General features: G+C 37.6%; 1 protein-coding gene across 15 annotated transcripts in view; it reads right to left on the reverse strand.

Annotated features, from left to right (window-relative positions):
* Positions 1-20,786, reverse strand: part of PAM (peptidylglycine alpha-amidating monooxygenase) — a 142,974-nt gene that overhangs the window by 75,606 nt on the left and 46,582 nt on the right. For all 15 annotated transcript variants that reach the window (XM_075740960.1, XM_075740959.1, XM_075740958.1 and 12 more), the window contains exons 2-3: positions 2,871-3,386; positions 1,617-1,737 (exon numbers count right to left, since the gene is read on the reverse strand). In XM_075740960.1, the coding sequence (XP_075597075.1) occupies positions 1,617-1,737; positions 2,871-2,962 (213 nt within the window). In that variant the 5' untranslated portion in view covers positions 2,963-3,386. The remainder of the gene's footprint in view (positions 1-1,616; positions 1,738-2,870; positions 3,387-20,786) is intronic.

Genomic DNA, 20,786 nt, shown 5'->3' on the forward strand with positions numbered 1-20,786 from the left:
CTAAAGAGGATTCTTCCCTTCCACGTTCTTTCTGCCACAAAAATGAACTGACGGCACTAGAACGAGGAAGCTGCTGGTTATCTCCTGTGAACTGCAAGAAAACGAAGATTGTCTTTTCTGCCATTGCTTCTTGCCGAGTATATCAGTATTTAACTTGCCTAAATGGGAACCAAGTTTCCTGTAGTTAGTATGGAACACTGTGGAAGGTGGAAGGGAAATGAGGAGCAGGGCAGGTGAGACAGAGACGAAAATAAAAGCTAGGCTTAAAACTATATAAGGCTAGTTACTGATTATTTTCACCTACCTTTTTAACCTGGCAAGTTGCTATCTTCCCCCAAATGTACACTAGACTGTAGCATTTCAGTATATTGTGTACATAAAGGCTGTTGCTGTAAGTACACATGAATGTAAAAATTATTATGTTCTCTCTATTAACTATCACAGCCTTTTCTTGGTGGTGTTGAGTTTAGATTTTCTTTTTTTTTTAATAGGAATCTGAAATGACTGACCCCTGCATATATGTGTTCTAGCTCTTCAACTAATGGCTCCTCAGGTAAAATCAATAAAATGTAATTACAAATATGCACCTGGATGAACTGAGAGTGCTTTTCACTTTTCACTCATTCTGAATGAGAAGTTTAATATTTTGCTACAGAAAAACAAGTTCTAGTAGAAACTATATTTCTGTTTCACACTTGCTAGAATGACACCACTTGCTCTAAATTACATGTTCCAGAGGGGTGCTCCCCAATAACTGAAAACCTCATTTTCCCTTCAGTATTTTTTGAAAGTGCTCTCTGCAACAATGAGTCATCATCTACTGCAGCACAACATCCTGCTCTTTCCAAGCATCTGCAGCCCTCTAAAAGAGATGTAGGGTCTTTTACTGACCTATATAATTGCCTGCATTGCCTCACTGCAAAAAAAAAACCAAAACCATTGTTTATCTTGCCTCATGAAATTACATGTGAAAATGACAGTAGAATCTCAGACTTTTGTGTGAATCTTAAAAATGCCAATGCTAATGTTCAAAATCCTAATTATTGTCTTCATTTTTACCTACTTGGCTCAGTAGAAGATAAGCAATTTTAAACCTGAAAGAGTATACCATTATAACTTGTTTCTAGTAACTCCCCTGAAGCATTTTAAGGTTTTAAAATACTAGGTCAAAAGTATTACCCTTCTAAAATGCTTTTTGGTTGTTTTCTTTCAGCTTGCCAAAGTTACAGCAATGTTCAAATTCAATGTAACTGAATTCACTGAGACATCATCTGAGATTCGGTGTAAACTGCAGCTCTAACTAAATGCATGCCTTATGAGCACAGCTGGAAATATTTCACTTTAATAAAACTCATATTCCTTGGTTTAATAAGCTTCAGTAATTCAAGTTATGAAACCAACATTTTACAAATAAAATTAATCAGATGAAAATATTTCTCTCTCATTTGAGATTACTTTTCTGTTTCCTACTTTTCTCTGGACATACATATATCTATAAAAATTACCCTGGGGTTTTTTGTTCATTTTATGTGAGTGATATTGTAGGCAAGGCTTTTTTTTCCCTAGCTTATGAAAAAAAGAGCAAGTGGCAAAAAGAAAAACTGCATTTCTTTCACCTGCTTAGGTGTCACCCCAGGCATGCGAATGTCCAATGCAAAATCTGACAGACCAAGTGAAATCACCGGGTGGTCGCTTCCAAAGCATTCACTGGAAAGAGATCTGGTGGTATCTTTATACCTTAAAGAGAAGGAGGAAAGACTTTTTAAAATAGTGATTTTTGTTTTGACTTTCTAAAAATCAAGGGTCTTCTGAACTAGTAAAGAAGCTTGACAAGGCTGAGTAGCTCAAAGGAGTAATCTGGAAATTTCCCTCTTTCACGAGCTGAGGAAAACATCTTAGTTATCAAGCACTTACTGAAGTAGTTCCTCTGAGCAATCAGACTAGTTTGGAAAACATTAGCTGGCAATGTAACCTGTAATCTCATCTAAATAATTGTCTGAGGTATATGGATGTGGAGATAGAAAATGTCATTCATGACAGGGGTTTTTTTGTTTTGGTTTGTTTTTAAGACTATGTACCTGATGTATAATTCAATACAGATTAAATTGAAATAATGTGGTAAAGGGGAAATTTTTAATTCCAGCACCACAACATTTATATCAACTCCAATTATAAGTAGCAAAGCAAAATAGTAAGTTTTACAACTTCACATGAATATCAAGGTTTGTATTGAATGCAATGTATAAATGTATCATAAAAAACATTTAGATTTATGTATTCCATTACAGATCACTGTAAGGAACTACATGGTAAGACATCTGAAACATGATGCAACATTGGTATAAATTTTGCATATGTATATTCATGTATATATATAAAAGTAACATGGTAATTAGAGTGCACAGTAAAACCCTTTTTTGGAGAGCTAAGAGGCTACTTCTCTTGTCCATGTTACATTAAAGTTTACCTGTGGAATTTTGCATTCAAAATCCCCCAAATTTCCCAGAATTGTCCAGTTTTAAGCTAGTTGATGCTTTCTCAATAAAACAGCAGTTTATTACTGCAGTCTAACTCGAGTAGCTGAAATATATTTACTCCCTGTGTAATACACCTGTGGCGTTATCTAAAAAGTTCTATTAATTGTTGTTTTATCATCCTGAACTCACATTTTATACAGCAACCTACGGATAAAACAAGAGTTTCTGTCTTCAGTATGACAAGAGTGCCATTTCAAAATTGCAGGAAAAAAGAATCAGAGCAAGTAAGCAAAACCCAAAAAATACCATACACATTTTTATCATGCTTTTTCATATTTCCATAATATCATGACTGCATGCATTCAATACATCAGGTCTTCCTGCATAACCCACCTCTTGAAGACGGAAAGAGGGCTTCTGAAACCCAGACAGATGTTTTGAAAAACAAGAAACAGTATTAGCAGGTTGTTAACGAGGCCAGCCATGTCCACCCTGCTGTTCCTGGCCCGATTAAGGGGGCAGAAAAAGGACAGTGCAGTTCTGTCAGCTGTGATCCTGACAATTAGGCGGCAGCAGCAGCAGTATCAATTCACTACTCCATTATTATGTGCTCTGCGGGCATCCTCCAGCTTCTGACAGACCATCTGTCTTGGAAAGCAATGCACTGTAAATCAGGAAGGTGGATGACGCTATGTTGTCTTTATTATTAGCTGTAAAAATCTGTTGAAGAATCTTCCCTTGCAGATAGATGACACTGTACTTCTGTCCACTTAAGGAGCTGAAAAGAAGTAGCACTCCTGACACTTTCTCCCCAGACTGTACAGTTAAATCTGCACGTTACTTATCAATCCACAGTGCTGGTGACTCCAATTGGCATTGCAGAAACCAGCCTCAGCCATCCTTCAGAACCTGTAAAAATAGAAGCAGATAAAGGATGACTAACACATTACAGCATTAGTTCTCAGCGAATCCCTGTTCAGGCATTTTAATGCATTAGTAAGTTCTTTCACAAGCTTTAGCCCAACCCAGTGAAGACTGCACCAAGTAAGTGGATTCCTCCTTTTCCTCTTCTCCCATCCATATAGGGTCAGAAACTCACACGTTTCATATCGATACATAAAACACACTCTCAAATGCATTTTAAACGATAGGAAGAAATGCTAAAAAACCCCTTAACGTGCAAAAGGCAAAGCACGCAGTATTGCACACATACAAGTATTAGTATAACGTGTTCTACAAGAAGAAAAAAAAGCCAAACACTGACATAGGAAGAATCAAGGTCTGTAGATTTTATCAACTATCACTAAATGTTTCTGCACATGTTGCAGGCTGGGAGAATATTTTAACACAACCTGTAATATACCATTATGTCATTAAGGTATCTGTTTCTTAGGTACTTTAGTTACTTTTATATCCATTTCAGAAAATTGATACTTACAAATTATTTTCCAAAATACTGCAACAAGAACTAATGAGAGTCCACTGCTTTATATTAGTTGAATATTTTTCTATCCTTTCATATATTGACCTTATATCAGTGAAACTGTTACTCTCATCATTAATGTCCTGATTTTAGTTGATGCGATACTTTAATTTCAAAATTTAATTTTTTTAAATGAGTATTCTAGAAAAATCACACTATGTGTTAGTGAAGACACATACTAGTATTTTTATGGAGCATTCCAATGCAGAAGAAAAATTCCAAGTCACAAATAAAATAAAAATCTTTAAAATCTGTGACGTAGTAATTCTTTCAAGATAAACATTAATAGGAAAAAACCACCCAAACCCAACTATTTCCCGGCCCTTGGAAGACATAGTCAAAATACTACTATAAGGATGAAATAGAAAAGAAGGATTCTGAAATTAAACACAATTAAAATGCATGTGTTTTACAGGAGAAAAAAATCGCTTCTATCTCAGGGCACATGTACCAAAAAGGCTTCTATAAACAAAACTGTTTATACATTGACTAAGAAGCCATGCTGGCCATTTGCCTGTTGTCCAGCAGGTACTCTAGATATGCACTGAACTGTTTATAAGATTTAAAAATTTGATTACATTAATCATCATTAAACTTGTATATTTTATTCATTGAAGGATGACACATAAGATTCAGTCACAAACAACTAAAAATAGATTTCATCTTAGTTTTCGGCTTGCCAAAAACATGTCAAAGCTGTCCAAAGTCATTCATGCAAGCAACGATACAAGTCAATTCTTTTTTTCTATGTAAGTTTTCATGTCTTCATTTCTGTGATCTGAATCATCTTCACCAGTGAACTATGGAAAGCTGTAAAACATATAAAGGATTGTACTATGATGAAAACCAAAATCATTTAAAAAAAAAGTGTGATAAGCTCCACAAAATGTTAAGACAACTATGAAAACAGAGGGCTTCATTACTTTTACGCTTTAAGATATAACTATGAAACAGTAACTGTTCAGCATCTAACTGTCCAGCCACCTGACTGGAAGTTCTAATACTGTTTTTATTTGTATTACCCAAGAAATTATGCCTTTATTTTAGGACCATGCTGTACATACACTTGACAAGCATAAGCTCTGAAGAGAGGCAGGAGGAATACACTGGATTTTAACAAACACAGAATTACGATGCTCTGATTTAATCTTTCTGGAATCTTAAGAGATATTTTCCTATGACTAGAAATAAACCCAAACATTTATTTTTTTGCCTGCTTTAAGAAGTCTGAGATTGGTTACACCAAGTCTGTTACAAACATCTAGCTGGTATACAAATTAATAAGAGAAAGCTACTGAAAAATTTGATCATTAATAGCCCCACCTCATCTGAAATATGAGGGTTTCTTTACAGCAGCTCTCAATTCTCATTGCAGAGTTAAGCATGGTAATAGCAAAAACCACCAGAACAAACCTTAATTTTACAGAGTAGCATTATATATATATAATATCAGACAGTTCACGTCTTTTAGAATAGTGACCACAAGAGAGGGGGAAAAAAAATAAATAAATCTGGAATTATGTAGCAAAGCAAAGAAATTAAGTCTGTGGTGAGATCAATACATGCATGCCTAACATCTGTACATGCCACTTTAAAATGGGCCAATTTAATCTACCAGCTTTGTTTTTAACTACAGTTTCATCAGCCAGATGGATATGAAATGGATAAAAGGTTAATGCATCTGGTACCTAAGATCAGACCCCTGCACAACCAAATTTTACATTGGGGAGAAAAGAAGAAATAAAAGAAAAAAGAAAAAAAGAAAAAGATAGCACTGTTCTAAAGAGATTTCAGTGTAATTTTAGATATGATGCAATAAACAAGAATACCAGACAACAAGGGAAAAAAGTGAGGATGAGAGATTCAATAATAATAAGATTACACAGTTACTTAGGTTCATTATGTGGACATCTTAATACAGTTTTGCTTTCAATTTGGGGTAAGAGAACCCCAGGGAACAGAAGTAGTGAAGTAAAAAAGATGTAATTAATGACAAAGACCAGAGTGAAAGGAGAGAAAGGGGGTTGAAAATTAGATTGGGCAATATAAGCATATTATTTTATCCCACATGCCCCACCCAGACATAGCAGAAAACAATGATATCAAACAAAGGAGTGAAGAAAACCAAAACGGTCAACAGCCACTAGCAGGAAGACATCTTACTGAATAAGCTGAGGGAGAAAAAAAAAAAAAGTAAAAAAAAGTGGCCAAGAAGCTAGAATTCAAAATACAATTGAAAATAGCATGCAAAATAAAGTAACAACATTTCAACATGATGTTATACAAATTAGAGTAAGTCTTTTAAAAGAGCAGCAATTAAATGATCAATTTTCAAAAATGAACTACAGAAAAAGAAAGCTCTGTACTAACAACAAGTTCATAAAGCACATTGTAATGATTCCTTGTTCTCAGTTTAGTCACTAGAACATTTTATATACAGTACCAAGTGAACAAGCCACAAGCAGAAACCTCACCTTCAATCACCATTACCTTCAAAGGAAAAAAAAAAAAAAGGAGGCTGAGGGGAGACCTTATTGCTCTCTACAACTACCTGAAAGGATGCTGTAGCAAGGTGAATGATAGTCTCTTTTCCCAAGTAACAGATGATAGGACGAGAGGAAATGGCCTCAAGTTGTGCCAGGGGAGGTTTAGGTTGGATATTAGGAAAAAATTCTTCACTAAAAGGATTGTCAAGCATTGGAACAGGCTGCCCAGGGACGTGGTTGAGTCACTATCCCTGGAGGTATTTAAAACATGTGTATATGTCGTACTCAGTGTCATGGTTTAGTGGTGGACTTGGTAGTGTTCGGTTCATGGTCGGACTCAATAATCTTAAGGGTCTTTTCCAACCTAAATTATTCTATGATTCTATTCTATGACAGGATCAGAGTCAATGGGCAAACATTGAAACACAGGGGGTCCTCTCTGGGCATCAGGAAATACTTTTTGATTGTGCGGGTGATCAAGCATTGGCACAGGTTGCCCTGAAAGATTATGGAGTCTCCATTCTTGGAGATACTCAAGAGCCATCTGGACATGGTCCTGGGCAACCTGTAGGTGAGCAGGGGTGTTGGACCAGATGACCTCCAGAGAAGTGCCTTCCAACCTCAACCATTCTTTGAGTCTGTGACAATTCTTTCAACCTTTAGACATAATATCCAAGGCCAGCTCAGTATGTCAATTAAAAGCAACAAAAACCAATTTGAGAGAAATAGATGGCAGGTGATGTGGATAATGGGTTACAACCACGCACATTCTAGCATTCTCCACAACATGGAGAAGATAAAATGCACCAAGGATAGATGATACCACAGATTTTCCCTTTGGATTGTGGCAGCAGATGATGAAAAATTTGCATGTCCAAACTGAGGTCACTTGGTTAGTTTTACAACTCCACTGCCCATACGGGGCAATGAATGGGCAAGAAAATGTCAGGAAAGTCAAGAAAATTCTCCGCAGGTAAGCTGCTTTTACAGCTTAAAATTCTTCGGACACCAATGAACCATGATTACAGAAAACATAGTGCCTACATAACTTTTAATGAAATGTATGGTCAACCAAATGTAGCCCTATATTTATTTTTTTTTTAAATAAGTATCAAAAATGTCCTGGCTTATATGTCATGGTTTTACCAGTCTTTTTGGATTAAATAATACATTTATCACTTTAGAAAATTCTTCCTCAAAGCTCTGTGACTTTGTTTGTGGAGAATTCTTTGCTTTATTTCAAGCAATTTTTTTACATAGTGTTTACAGTAAAACATTTAGAATATGATTATAAATCATCCAAAAACTAAGGAGGTTTTTTTTTAGAGTAGAAGTAGCTGCTTCAAACTAGACTTCATTGGACTGTTCCTTCACAAAGAGTTAAATTTTCACCATATACCAAACCCATTGTAATTGCTGACTGCCCTGTATCTTCTTCCGTCTCTTGTTCTACATTGGTTCAAGGAAGCTGATGCCTTCCCCTCTGCCCACCGCAGTGTCTTAATTCTCCATCAGATCAACTGGTCAGTATGGCAGGAGGCAGCTGTGGTATTTCTATCACAAAAGAAATGGTGTGAGCATACAGCTGGGGTTGGAAAGGAACCCCCTATTTTGGCAGCAATCCACACTGGATTTGATGTAATATTAAAGGTAACTTAAAATTCCCATTCTAAAAAAGTATCAAATACAGTTTGCCTCTTGGTTTAATTTAGAATTTACAAATTCTTATCTTCTGCTGCCAAAACATTTTTCAGATATGGATACCAAGGGAAAAAGGAGAAATATGATTGCTCTTATTGTTGTTTTTATGAACATCCTTTTCTAAAATTTGCTCTGCTGAGCAAATATTTTAAAAGAAGTATTTCATGATGATAAGAAACCTATTGTCCACTCCATCAGAGGAAGCACAGTATTTATGCATTGAATACAGAACTGCAACTTGAATTTTCTCATACGTATTACAGCAGTTAAGTTGAATGCTTTCTAAATGGATTTACTCTTTGCACGCTTTCCAAATATGACAATGTGTATTTCTTTCCTATCTGACAAGAAGTACTAAATGAAAATTCATATTAAATAGTGCTTAAAAGGATGGTTTATAAGTGCAATATCATTCATTAAAAAAAAAAAAAGCTGAATACTTGAATATTTGAACTTATTTTGAGGGATTTCACTGACCTGTTAAGCATTTATGTGTTTTTTCTTAAATGAAGCATTGTTTATGTGTTTCCTACTTGAAAGTTCTACTTACTATCTGAAGACAGGCTATCTGTACTGAGAAAAACAACAAAGCAGCATCTTTGGAATGCTCTGTCAATTCAGTAGGTATGTAGAGGTTTACCTACTAGACAGCAATTTGAAATTAACTGAAGTTTTATACAGCCAAGAGGATGAAGAACTGTCATTTACACTCTGCCTTTTCCTTGTTTCATAACAGGACTTGCAGGTTCCCAACTGCTGTAAGGAGCAAGAATTGCAAAGATATCAAAAACCCTATTACCCCAAGCCATATGCAAACCCTGTTCACTCAACAATAAAGGAAATACTCGAATTGTACTTAGTAGGCAACTCATACAGCAATAGCAGTCATGGAAATCAGAAACAAAAGGATGTAAGAAAACAGGTTATAAGACGTGTTTATGCAAAGAAAGAACAAGGATATTATTTCCAGGGGAAATATGCAAAAAAAAGTTTATTATCTTCTACTAATCTATAGAATAAAGACAAATTAAAACCAGCCTCAGAATTCTTTTGTGAACATCAGGAAATGCATGAGGAAAAACAGAAGAACCAAGAAAAGCACAACTCAAGGTGTCAGAATAACTATGACCCTAGGCTCCGAGCTCTGCCCACCACTGCTGTCCTCAGCGCCTCAGGGGCAAACTTCAAAGCCTAAGCAGACCTGATTTTGTCAGATCAACTTCTAGAATAGATAATTTTCTAAACAGTGAAAACTCAGTCAAAACTGAAGAAAATGTGTAAAGAAAAAAGATGCAAAAAGGTTTAACTGCTACTTCGCAATGTGATCTTACTGAGTAGCCTTCACTTAAGACTTGCTTATGTGCCAACATGGATCTCCCCAGTCACATTGCCTCCCCCTTCCCAAAGTAAATATGACAAATACCACTCCTCAAAACAATATACACTCAGATGTGAGACAAATAAATAGCTGAAAAAGAAGGAAATTTAATACTACATAATCTAGAGATATATGCTGGTATGTTTCAGACCAAAATAAAACTAATCTTTCTGGAAATTCTGGAAACTTAAATCAATTTCTGAATTCTAAGCTAAGATTTTCAAAATGTGACGTACAATTCAAGGTAAGATTTTTATTAATTTTTTCCATCACTGTACTATAAACTATTAGGTATAAACTTGTTTAAGAATGAAGAATTGCACTTCTTTTGATAGAACAACCATGTAAGCAAACTACCACCCAAAATCCTTTCCTCCTCATACTGATATAAATGCCTTTGCATTGCTAAAATATTAGGAGACGTTAAGCAGAAATTGACTTTTATAACCTGATTTTTCATTCTTGCACATCCACAACCTAGAAAACCCTACAGTCAAACACCAGGAAAGTTGCATGCCTTTTATAATTTTGAAACATAAGCTCATGAAAGCTGCCTGAAACACTCCCTAATAAAACAGTAAAATGTAAAACCTCCTTTTCTTCTTGTGGGAGTCACAGACGTTTTCCAGAAGTCTGAAGACCAGAGAGAGTATGTGTTAGTTCTCCCATTCTGCATTATAATAGCATTTGATAATAGTGTTTTATTCACAGCAAATCAGCTTGTAATCCTTCTGCTTTAACCAGGTATCAAAACAGGTAAAATTCTCTTGTCAAGGAAGATCAACATTTTTCATTGAAAGACAACATCTTAACAAACTGCTAATTTCATATTCTGAAAAAATGAACAAGGTGGAAGATACTAATTGCTTGCTAAAAAGGGAAAACACATGAGAAGCTCTGCTTTCATTTTGATATCCAGATCACTACCAGTAGCACAATGTAATAAGGATAAAGATTCACTGAAGTGCCCTTTGTTTTCCCTTTGTCAGGCAAAAATAGAAAATACTAAAGGGACAATGTTTTACAGAGTTAGGATTAGCCTTCAAGGATAAAGCAAATGAGAGATCATTTAAAATATTTAAGTTCAATTACACATTACATATGAACTATGAATTAAATTAATTGCATGTTCCTTCACTAAGAAGGACTTCAAATCAGGCTCTCTGAATTCCTTGTGTACAAGTTATATACTTAAAGAAGAGCAAAGCACCATTTTTTTCAGTCAAAATGCGTAGAACTTTGTTAATATGCTGTATTCTATTTACATGGCAAGGTTTTGGTAGCAGCGGGGCTGCAGGGGTGGCTTCTCTGAGAAGATGCCAGAAGCTGCCCCCATGTCAGATGAAGCCATTTTCAGCTGGCTCCAAGAGGCACCTGCTGCTGTCCAATGCTGAGCCCATCAGCAATGCTGATGGTGCCTCTGTGATAACATATTTAAGAAAGAGTAAAAAACACTGCACAGAAGCTGGGAGACAGGAGTAAGAATACATGAGAGAAACAGCTCTGCAGACACCAAGGTAAATGAAGAAGGAGAGGGAGCAGGTGCTCCAGGCACTGGAGAAGAGATTCCCCTCTATGCATGGCATTCTGCAAATGGTATTTCCTGGTCCAGTACAACATACTTCTGAGTATGCTGCAGTGATTCCTTCCACATTTCCTATTTGCTTAACACCTGAATAGGATGCTGGAATGTTCTGTCAATCCAAACACTATCCAAAATGCCCCCATACACACACCTCCCTGGAAAACCCCACCAAAATAAATTTTCTTCAAGAGGGGCATACCATTAGGTGGATAAGATAAAGGGAACTATTTTCAATAAAGTAAAGAAATATTCGTCTAGCAGAATAATTTACTCGAGAGAAACGCAGGGGAAAGGGTTGTTGGCACTTTCCCCCTCCCTTTTTTTCCCCTTGAATTGTATGTAGTAGGACACTCTTAACAGCCATCCAGATTAAAATCTGGAATATTCTCCCACAGATCCAACGTAAGTGATATAGTTAAACTGAAATTTACAGCACTGTAGCCTCATAAAAATCACAAGCAACTTCATTTAACAAAAATAATTCAACAGAAGTTTCTTAGAATTTATTACAAAACTGATGTTGTAGTCCTTCCTTCTTCAAAATGGCTCAGATAACACCACCTCTTAATTAAAAAAAAGATAATGAGAAGAGTGGAAGATGAAAATCAAGTCACTGATTCTAATTCAATTTAGTGTTAGTTAACAATTGAGCAATATAAATGAATTCTCAGTAGGAGGGAGCAGGTGAATGTGCTCTGAAGGAAGCTGCAGCCCGTGAAGAGCCCACACCAGAGCAGGCTCCTGGCAGGAGCTGTGGCCTGTGGAGAGGAACTCATAGAGGAGCAGGTATTCTGGCAGGACATGCGGCCCCTTGGGGGACCCATGCTGGAACACTCTGTTCCTGAAGGACTGCACCTGATGGAGAGGACCCACATTAGACCAGTTCTTGAAGGACTATACAGCCTAGTGGGATGGACCCCACATGGCAGCAGGAGCAAGGGTAGGAGTTCATTGCAATGCTAAATAAACCCTATGGCCTGGCCCAAAGGGACCAGGGTAGAGATTGTAATGGCTATACCTTTAAATTGTCGTAACCCATGATTTGAGTTGTGTGTTATAGGAACCACCTGAACCAATGGAGAACAAGCCTTACAAGAAGCAGCGCAAGTGCAGCAGTGCACCTGAGCTGGCTTTGGTGCCCAGTAACTCCGCATGTCAAACCACCTCTTATGCCCTGAGTGATCACAACAGATAGAGCCCAAAGTCATGGACTACATGAACTCAATGGACATTTTATGGGCAGTAAGGAAACAATATCTGTATATATCAAAGGCCAGGAAGGGATTTGTGTGTGGGGTGTGGATAATGAGGATGCATTGGATAATGTGGGACCGGAGCATGCCATAAATGGTATGGAACAGGGTGGAGTTTGTACTGTTTTTGGCTGGGGCAGAGTTAATTTTCTTCATAGTAGCTTGTACAGGTGTATGTTTTGGATTTGTGACCAAAACAGTGCTGGGTAGTGCTGAGCTGCCCATCAGCATTAGTTTTATTATATTTGCTATCTCTGTAAAACAAAAGCAGCCAAAAGAGAAATAAGTATGAAGGGGAAAAGAAATAATCAGGATTAGTATCTAAACTACTCTGGACATGTTGCCTCTCTACAACCTTCAGCTCCAGGCTCCTGATAAAATTTCCTCGTAGAAATCTGCCTTAACCTGGTTCTTGGAGTATGAAGGGGGATTCTAGGACATGTCCGTAAAGCATTTCAAATTCACTCAAGCTTGTTTAGTTCCAGAGTAGAGCATATCAAGTGTTTTTACCTGGAAAATGCTATTCAGCTATATCCCAGTAGGACTAGAAAGATGACACATGAAAAATAATAGGATTTCCCCCACACACCCCACTACCAGCATCTGAATATTAAACTCATTACTGCCAAAAACGTAATACTTGTAGGGGAAAAAAAGATATGAAATTGGATCTATGCAGGGTTGGGAAAGATAGCTCACTCCTTCTGGATACTGGAACTTAAAAAAAACATGTTTTAAAATGTATTTACATAGAAGTAGTTTCTTTCAAAATTTAGGTAGTTCAAATTATGTTTAAACTCATTTTCCACAAATTGCACGGGCAGAAAAACCTTTGAATCCAAGACCTTCCAGTAATTCTATTGTCTATTTTGGCTCATGCAACAGCAATGTTTGACTTATGAGGAAGGACATCTATACTTCACATTTCTTCTACTTGTTCAGACAGAAGTATACATAAGTAACAGGGAAAATGTGTGTAAAATCTACAGTACCTTCTACCTCAGCATAATAAAACCAACTATTTAAGCAATCATTTATCACATACTTGTGAGATCAATGGCACATGCAGTTTTAAAAGCTTACTGACATACCTGTTACTCCTGTTTGTCAGTAACGTTACGTTTTATTCATTCTGGAAATCTTGGCTGGCATTAAAAAATAAATATAAATCTTATAGTTAGAACTTTTGCCAGCAGCCATGGGTCACACACATTTTTCCTCTTCTAGAATCTGTTCAGTAATTTTAAAGATTACAAGTTACCTTAATTTTAGGTTACCCTAACTAAAGCCAACTCATTATTGTCAGCAATAATTGCGGTATGCAGTTTAAAAGCAGACCTATCCTTGAATGAAATGAACAGAAATCAGATACCTTTGAACAAAACAATAAGAGGCTACTACTGAAGTAAATCCTTCACGTTACAAAAGGAGGTCCTTACAAGGGCCAAAATTAAAGATACACTCTGTCTTTTAAAGATCTGACCTCTATTAAACAAACAAACTGTGGAAGCTCTATGTAAGAAAATAAACTTAAAAACTGTACTAGTTTCCTTCTTGCAAGAATAAAAATTTTACAACAAATCTGTTGATACACACACATTCATTCAGTTAAATTAGGAACCATAAAAAAAATTATCATGATTACCTGATTTCAGTTCCTAATGGATAAACGTTAAAAAATAAGATCTTGCTGTGTGACAGACAGCTGCACACATTTGAGAGTACAGAACTGCAGGAAGCAGGGAGAACAAATCAAAATTGTGCATAAAGAGCCGTACTGTGCACTTCTGTTCAACAATGTTCAAGACTGACTTAATTTCATATATACTTACAGTTCAGCTTTAATATATATACACACACACAAGTTCATAGCACCAATAAAACCAATGAAACAACCACAAAGTTTTAATAAGTTTCACTGCACAGAGAAGTTCTTTAGGACTGGGTAGAATCTGATCTCATGTCAGCTCAATCCAGTTTTGGTGTTTGTAACATATTTTAAAGCCACATACAAAACATGTATCTTATATGTAGCTGATGGTTAAGGTCAGAAAGATCTGCAAAATCATCTGTTCTCATCCCCAGCACAGCAGTACTATTCAGCCAGTCACCTTTGTATTGAACTTAGCAATGGCTTTCACTGAGACTACTTTTTTTATCGTGTTCTGAACACAAATTTGAATAGGCACCTGCATGCTTTGCAACAGCTGCACTGGATCACAAAGCCAATTTTCAGACAAGTATCTCCTACATCATAGTTAGGATATCACGTATATTTTTTTTTTTCAATTTATTTGTAATTTTTTTTTCCTTAAGTTTATGACTACCGAAGTTTTTGGTGAGTGTGTACTTTAAAGAGAATCTTGCACATAATGTATGAGAACCATAATACAAGAACAATGGCAATGGCTGTGATTTAAGAATGAGGAAGACTCTTAATCTACTCCAATAAAAAGAAAACTAAAGAAACGACTTAGCTTGTACTTAGGTTAACTAATGTCAACAAATTAGTTGAAAACCATTTCTGAAATACATAGTTTGGACAGTTCTGGTTGAACCCCTTCTGAGCCTGTATATCAGAAAGCACAAAATTTAACGTTTTCATTTTACTACAGAAGTTCCCTTGCTAAGATCTGCAAACATCTGGCAAGAAAAACTGGAATGTGCTGGGACACAATCAGGCTTTCTTAGTTGTGAAGGTACAACCACTGCTTACTGAAAATATACTAAGATGTACTAGAAATCTCCCTTAGGAACAGCAAAAATAGGTTATTTTTTGTAACCTGAGTACATGTGAATCCCACTGACCTCTGGACTCTCTAATTCTACTACAGGGATGAAAATGGAAGAAAATTCAAGAGCTGTAATGAAATTTCTTCATTTTTAAAGGAAGGATTCAGCTCTTTGGCTCAGTATTTGTCTCAGTGTTTATGACCACTTTCACAGACCCTATATTGGTATTGCAAGTAATTTCCTCCCACCTCCTCACACTCAATACAACAGTGGTAAATGTGTAGGTAGGTATTTAAATGCAAACTTGAATCAATTTCTGGGGAAAAAAAAAACAAAACCCACAGCTAGAAAGCAGCTGCACGAATGAAACTTCAAATGCAGCACCTTTTGTAAAACAGAAGTCGAGAAATGAGCAAATTATTTTAATAACAGGTATTTAATATTTACTCTGGTAATTGAATAAAATAGGTGTGATTCTGGAAATCTCTAAAAAAGAATAATATGTCTCATGACATTTAAGTTACAGTCTTTATCCTTAAGGGGAATGAATGACAGTATAATTCCAAATTGCATAATAAGTCTATCTTGCAGCTACATATTTAGGTTGAAATTGTTCAACACACAATAAATTGCCATTGCACATAGCAACAGTCCAAAAGAGTAACCTTCAATTTCAACTATGAGATGTATGTTGGAGCTGTACTAATACCGCTCTACTAATTTGAAGTAAACAATTCTACATGTTGAAAAGGTGGCAGATAACAGCTATGCCAAACCTCTTCCCAAATAGAATTAATTCTGAATATTCACTACCTGTCAATCAGGAACGCCAAGCTGTAAAAATTGAGATAGGAATAAAAGAAAACAGATGATTTCCACCCAATCCCGTCCCCCCCCAAAGTACTTTTAGAATATTATATAAATTCAAAGCATAGTTACCTATTTACTGAAACTGGCATTTACTGCTTCCAGATATCAGACCATAATGTTTGACGTTAGGAACAACTCACTAGAGACAACCTAAGAATGTTTAATTACGTAATTGTCGTCCAACATTAGAAAAGAGCTCTTGAGCAAAAGTTCATCTAAGATTCAGCCACAGAACAGTAATAACAGTACGGCAAGAACAGCAGACAATTGAAAATTAAAGGAGAATAATAGATACAAAGAACCAATTTACATACATTATTTCAGCATTTTTCCTATTTTGAGGTTGAGTTTTACAGCCTCAGTGATACTGCAAACACCCCAAGAAGCTAAAGTTAGAACGTGCTGACAACTAACACCTGAAGTCAGACAAACTGCACATACGTAGCCACAGATGACTCTCTCCTTTTAGAGGAATACTGCTGAAAATTAATATGAAGTCAGAATTTTAAATACAGAAAATGAAATCGTATAATTCTTATGCTTACTACCATCAGGTTATAACAGTAAAGATTTTTGACCTGATTAAGAGAAAGGTTTATGCAGTGGTATTGTGCATCCTTTTCTCAACTCACCCCAAGTTTGTTTGAAATTGGCCAAACTAGAAGTAGCTTCAAAATTCTCCACTATAGCCATTGACAAGGAGAATAGACAGATTCAATCCTTCTTCCCCACCCGGAGAAGGGCTACAGCACAGCTCTGCCTGGCCTCCTGCTCAAACCCTTCTGGAGCTTCAGCCTCGTGAATACCAAGTCCTGCCTCTTGCAGCATAGGCAGTGGTGAGGGGACAGTCCCAGGAGATCTGGGACTCTCGTGGGGAAAAGAAAATGAAGGTACAGAGTAGGCAGGCAAGCAATCAGAATGAGAAAGGTGTGGTGGTAGGTAAGGGCAGACACAAACTCAGAGGAAGCCTTGGCATGCTATTCTGCTGTTCACAGCTATAAATATGGCTTAAAAGTTTTGGATGCATGCTAACACAAAATGAGAGGCATTCACAAAATAGGGACATGAAAGCTGGTGAACAAGCTGCACGCAAGCTTTTTCAAAGATCTTCGGCAAAATGTTCAATAGTTTTCAAATTTTCTGTTGAGCAGCATTGCGGCTCCTTTCAGGTCAACATTGCTCCCCCTCAAGAAGACAGTAATCTGTCTAGAAAGGAATAATCAATTATTGGTTGGGTGGGTTTTTTTCTGGTTTTGCTTCAATTACAGCTAGGTTTAACTGAATCCTGAGGACAGTGTCATAGTCTGACAAGTGTCAGAAAGAAAGGTAGCATTCCTTTACCTGGACATTGAGTTGCACTATTTTGCAGCTCTAATCTGTTTAAATTTGAAATAAAATGAATCATGAGAAGAAAACAATTAAGATTTTTTTCTTCATCACTTACAGTTTTACTTCAGTTTGTAGTCAGAATGTCTTCAGTCCTATTAATTTTTAATGTCCTACATAAAAATCAGTTTACCCTGATACGCAAAAAATTTTTAGACGTCAGTAATGCTTGGCCTTACGGCCAGAACATGAATTCCTAGCCAAACTGGAACACAGGAAACAGACAAACACTTCTGGTCACAAGTCCTAGACAAGCAGCAATGAGATCCAACATGTTTCTGGGCTTGTCGAGAGATAACAGGGACAAAGATTAAGACCAACTGAGTGCCTTTTAAAAAATAAAAACAAAAAAAATAATCACAACCAGTGAAAAGTTATCAGAGATACTCATCACTCTGACAAATGAAAAACTATGAAGCGTCACAAACATTTCTTATTCACAGATGAGATGTCTTCCCTCCCCCCCCCCCGCCAGTTTTTCAATTAGTAAAACAGGAAACATGCATGATTGACAGTCTGCTATCCAAACTATTCCACTAGTATGCGGAAGGAGATTCAAACTGTTTGCACAAATACTGACAAACCAAGTTTCAGAAAGGCTCACAATTCCTTTATGCCAGATCCTCCAAGGCAATCATATTGAATAGTGAATACTCTCAAAAAAACATCTTAGAGAGAGAGACTACATTAGAAGAGACATGATTTGTCCACATGAGAACAAGTCTAATCCCATAAACTCAGATTACTCATGAGAAGGCTCATTTATGTGCATATGCACTGGAAACCTGGTCACAATCCAGGCTACATAACCATCACCAAGTGGTAAGCACACAGGTATGTTTGCAGGAATGTTGGAATAATTTTTATTTGTAGCATAACAGATACTATTCTTTCTGGTTTGTATTTTAATAATAAAGTTCCCATAAAGAAAAAAACCTGTTGTGGCACTGGCTCAGTTAAAACCTAAGAAAACTACTTAGCTATCAAAAATTGGTATAAAATTGTGTGGTGGGTTGACCCTGGCTGAGGGCCAGGTGCCCACCAGAGCCGCTCTATCACTCCCCTCTTTCATTAGACAGGGGAGAAAAGGTACAACGGAAGAAAACTTACGGGTCGAGATAAGGACAGGGAGAGATCATTCTCTAATTATCATCACGAGCAAAACAGACCGAACTTAGAGAGGGAATTCATCTTATTTATTACTAAGCAAAACAGAGTAGAGGAATGAGAAATAAAACCAAATCTTAAAAACACCTCCCCCCACCCCTCCCATCTTCCCGGGCTCAACTTCACTCCCGGCTTCAACCTCCGCCCCCCCTCAGCGGCACAGGGGGACGGGGAGTGGGGGTTACGGTCAGTTCCTCACGTGGTGTTTCTGCCGCTTCTTCATCCTCAGGGGGAGGACTCATCGTTCCCCTGCTCCAGCGTGGGGTCCCTCTCACGGGAGACAGTCCTTCACGACCTTCTCCAATGTGAGTCTCCTCCACGGGGTGCAGACCTTCAGGAGCAAACTGCTCCAGCATGGGTCCCCCACGGGGTCACAAGTCCTGTCAGCAAACCTGCTCTGGCGTGGGCTCCTCTCTCCACGGATCCACAGGTCCTGCCAGGAGCTTGCTCCAGCGTGGTCTTCCCACGGGGTCACAGCCTCCTTCAGGTGTCTCCACCTGCTCTGGTGTGGGGTCCTCCACGGGCTGCAGGTGGAATCGCTATACCCCCTCATCCTCCCTCCATGGGCTGCAGGGGGACAGCCTGCTTCACCATGGTCTTCACCACGGGCTGCAGGGGAATCTTGCTCCGGTGCCTGGAGCACCTCCTCCCCCTCCTTCTGCACTGACCTTGGTGTCTGCAGATGTTCTTACATCTTCTCACTCCTCTCTCTGGCTGCAAAAGCCCTCTCTAACTGTTTTTGTCTTTCTTAAATATGTTATCACAGAGGCGCTGATTGGCTTGGCCTTGGCCGGCGGCGGGTCCATCTTGGAGCCAGCTGGCATTGGCTCTATCAGACACAGGGGAAGCTTCTAGCAGTTTCTCACAGAAGCCACCCCTGTAGCCCCCCCCACTACCAAAACCTTGCCACACAAAACCAACACAAATTGTTATTCTTAATTATATGTAATTGATTAATTTTAATTAATAATACATCTTAATGTTTAATTTTAATGCAGTGGCATGAAACAACTACAAGCCAGAGATAAGATGCTGTCCTTCCAGAATCAGATTTGTGACGAAACTCATTTACATGTTTGCATTTTGTCTAGTTCAATCACAGAACCTTCACATTTGTTTAATGAACTTTACGAACCTGTAATAAAAAAAAAGTTTTAGACTAGTGAAGGGAAACACTTTTTTAAGTAACATATTAATGCTTATTAAGGGCATATTACTGAACTTTTTGATAATGGAAAACAGTTGATTGAAAGGTTTCTTATGTTTTGCAGTGCTTAGAAGTTTTTCCAAACACAACACAGGCTCATCTACTTCCAGGTAACAATTCTTCAAAGTAGTTCAGCTCTTCCTAGAACGACATCATCTGTTTCTTTAGCAATAAGTCCCAAATCTTCCACTCCCAGTTCCCCACTCCATTGGACTGATTTTTCTGACAGTGTGAAAGATAAAGGGTGGGTCAGTGGGTGAGGTGGGGGATAGGCAGGGGGTGTGTGTGGGGGGATGGTGTAGAGGAGTGAATAGGGGAATCTAATTAGCGTATAACGATTTTAAAAAAAAAAAAGAATATAACTTGGCAATACTTGAGTCAGGCCCCACAAACTCAGGCTTCGCCTGTCTCATGCTCCAGTACAAAAGAAAACAATTAATAAAATAGTTGGAATGCAGAAGCAGGATAAGAGAAGCCGTAAATTAGGAAATAGTCCTTGGGTATGAACTAGAAAAAGACACAAAGTTTGAGGCAACCTGATAAAGGGAGGCCCAATATGCCAACAAGCCTGGGACCCTCTGGGCAGGATGGATAACAAGGTTGCTGAGCTTGCAAAACGGAGATAATGAAGAAGAGGTCACCCAACTCTGTACACTGAAGAAGAGGAGAAAGAGGAAGATTTGAGGAGGACGACCCCTGACGACCACCTGAGAAAGAAACTGTGCAGGCGTATCAGGACATTAGCATATATTCAGGAGTTCCTGGAATAATAATGAATATGTATTAAATGTATCAGAAACCTAATGAATATGTAAACTCTTTTGTAATATAAATCACGAACAATTTGTTTCTCGTCGAGACGCACGTTCGTGGAAATATCCCGGTGCGACTCCCCGCGCTGCAATAAAGGATACCTGCTTAATAGTCACATTGGCTATTGAGTGAATTTTCTTTGATTCAGGAGAGAAGAAATAAAGATCACTCATGGGCTGTATAGAAATAGCAGTAGAAAAGCTTTAAAAAAAAAGTGAAGAACAGAGTATTTTTAGCATGTAGCATT

The sequence above is a fragment of the Balearica regulorum genome, chromosome Z (genome assembly GCF_011004875.1).
Source record: "Balearica regulorum gibbericeps isolate bBalReg1 chromosome Z, bBalReg1.pri, whole genome shotgun sequence".
NCBI lineage: Eukaryota > Metazoa > Chordata > Aves > Gruiformes > Gruidae > Balearica > Balearica regulorum.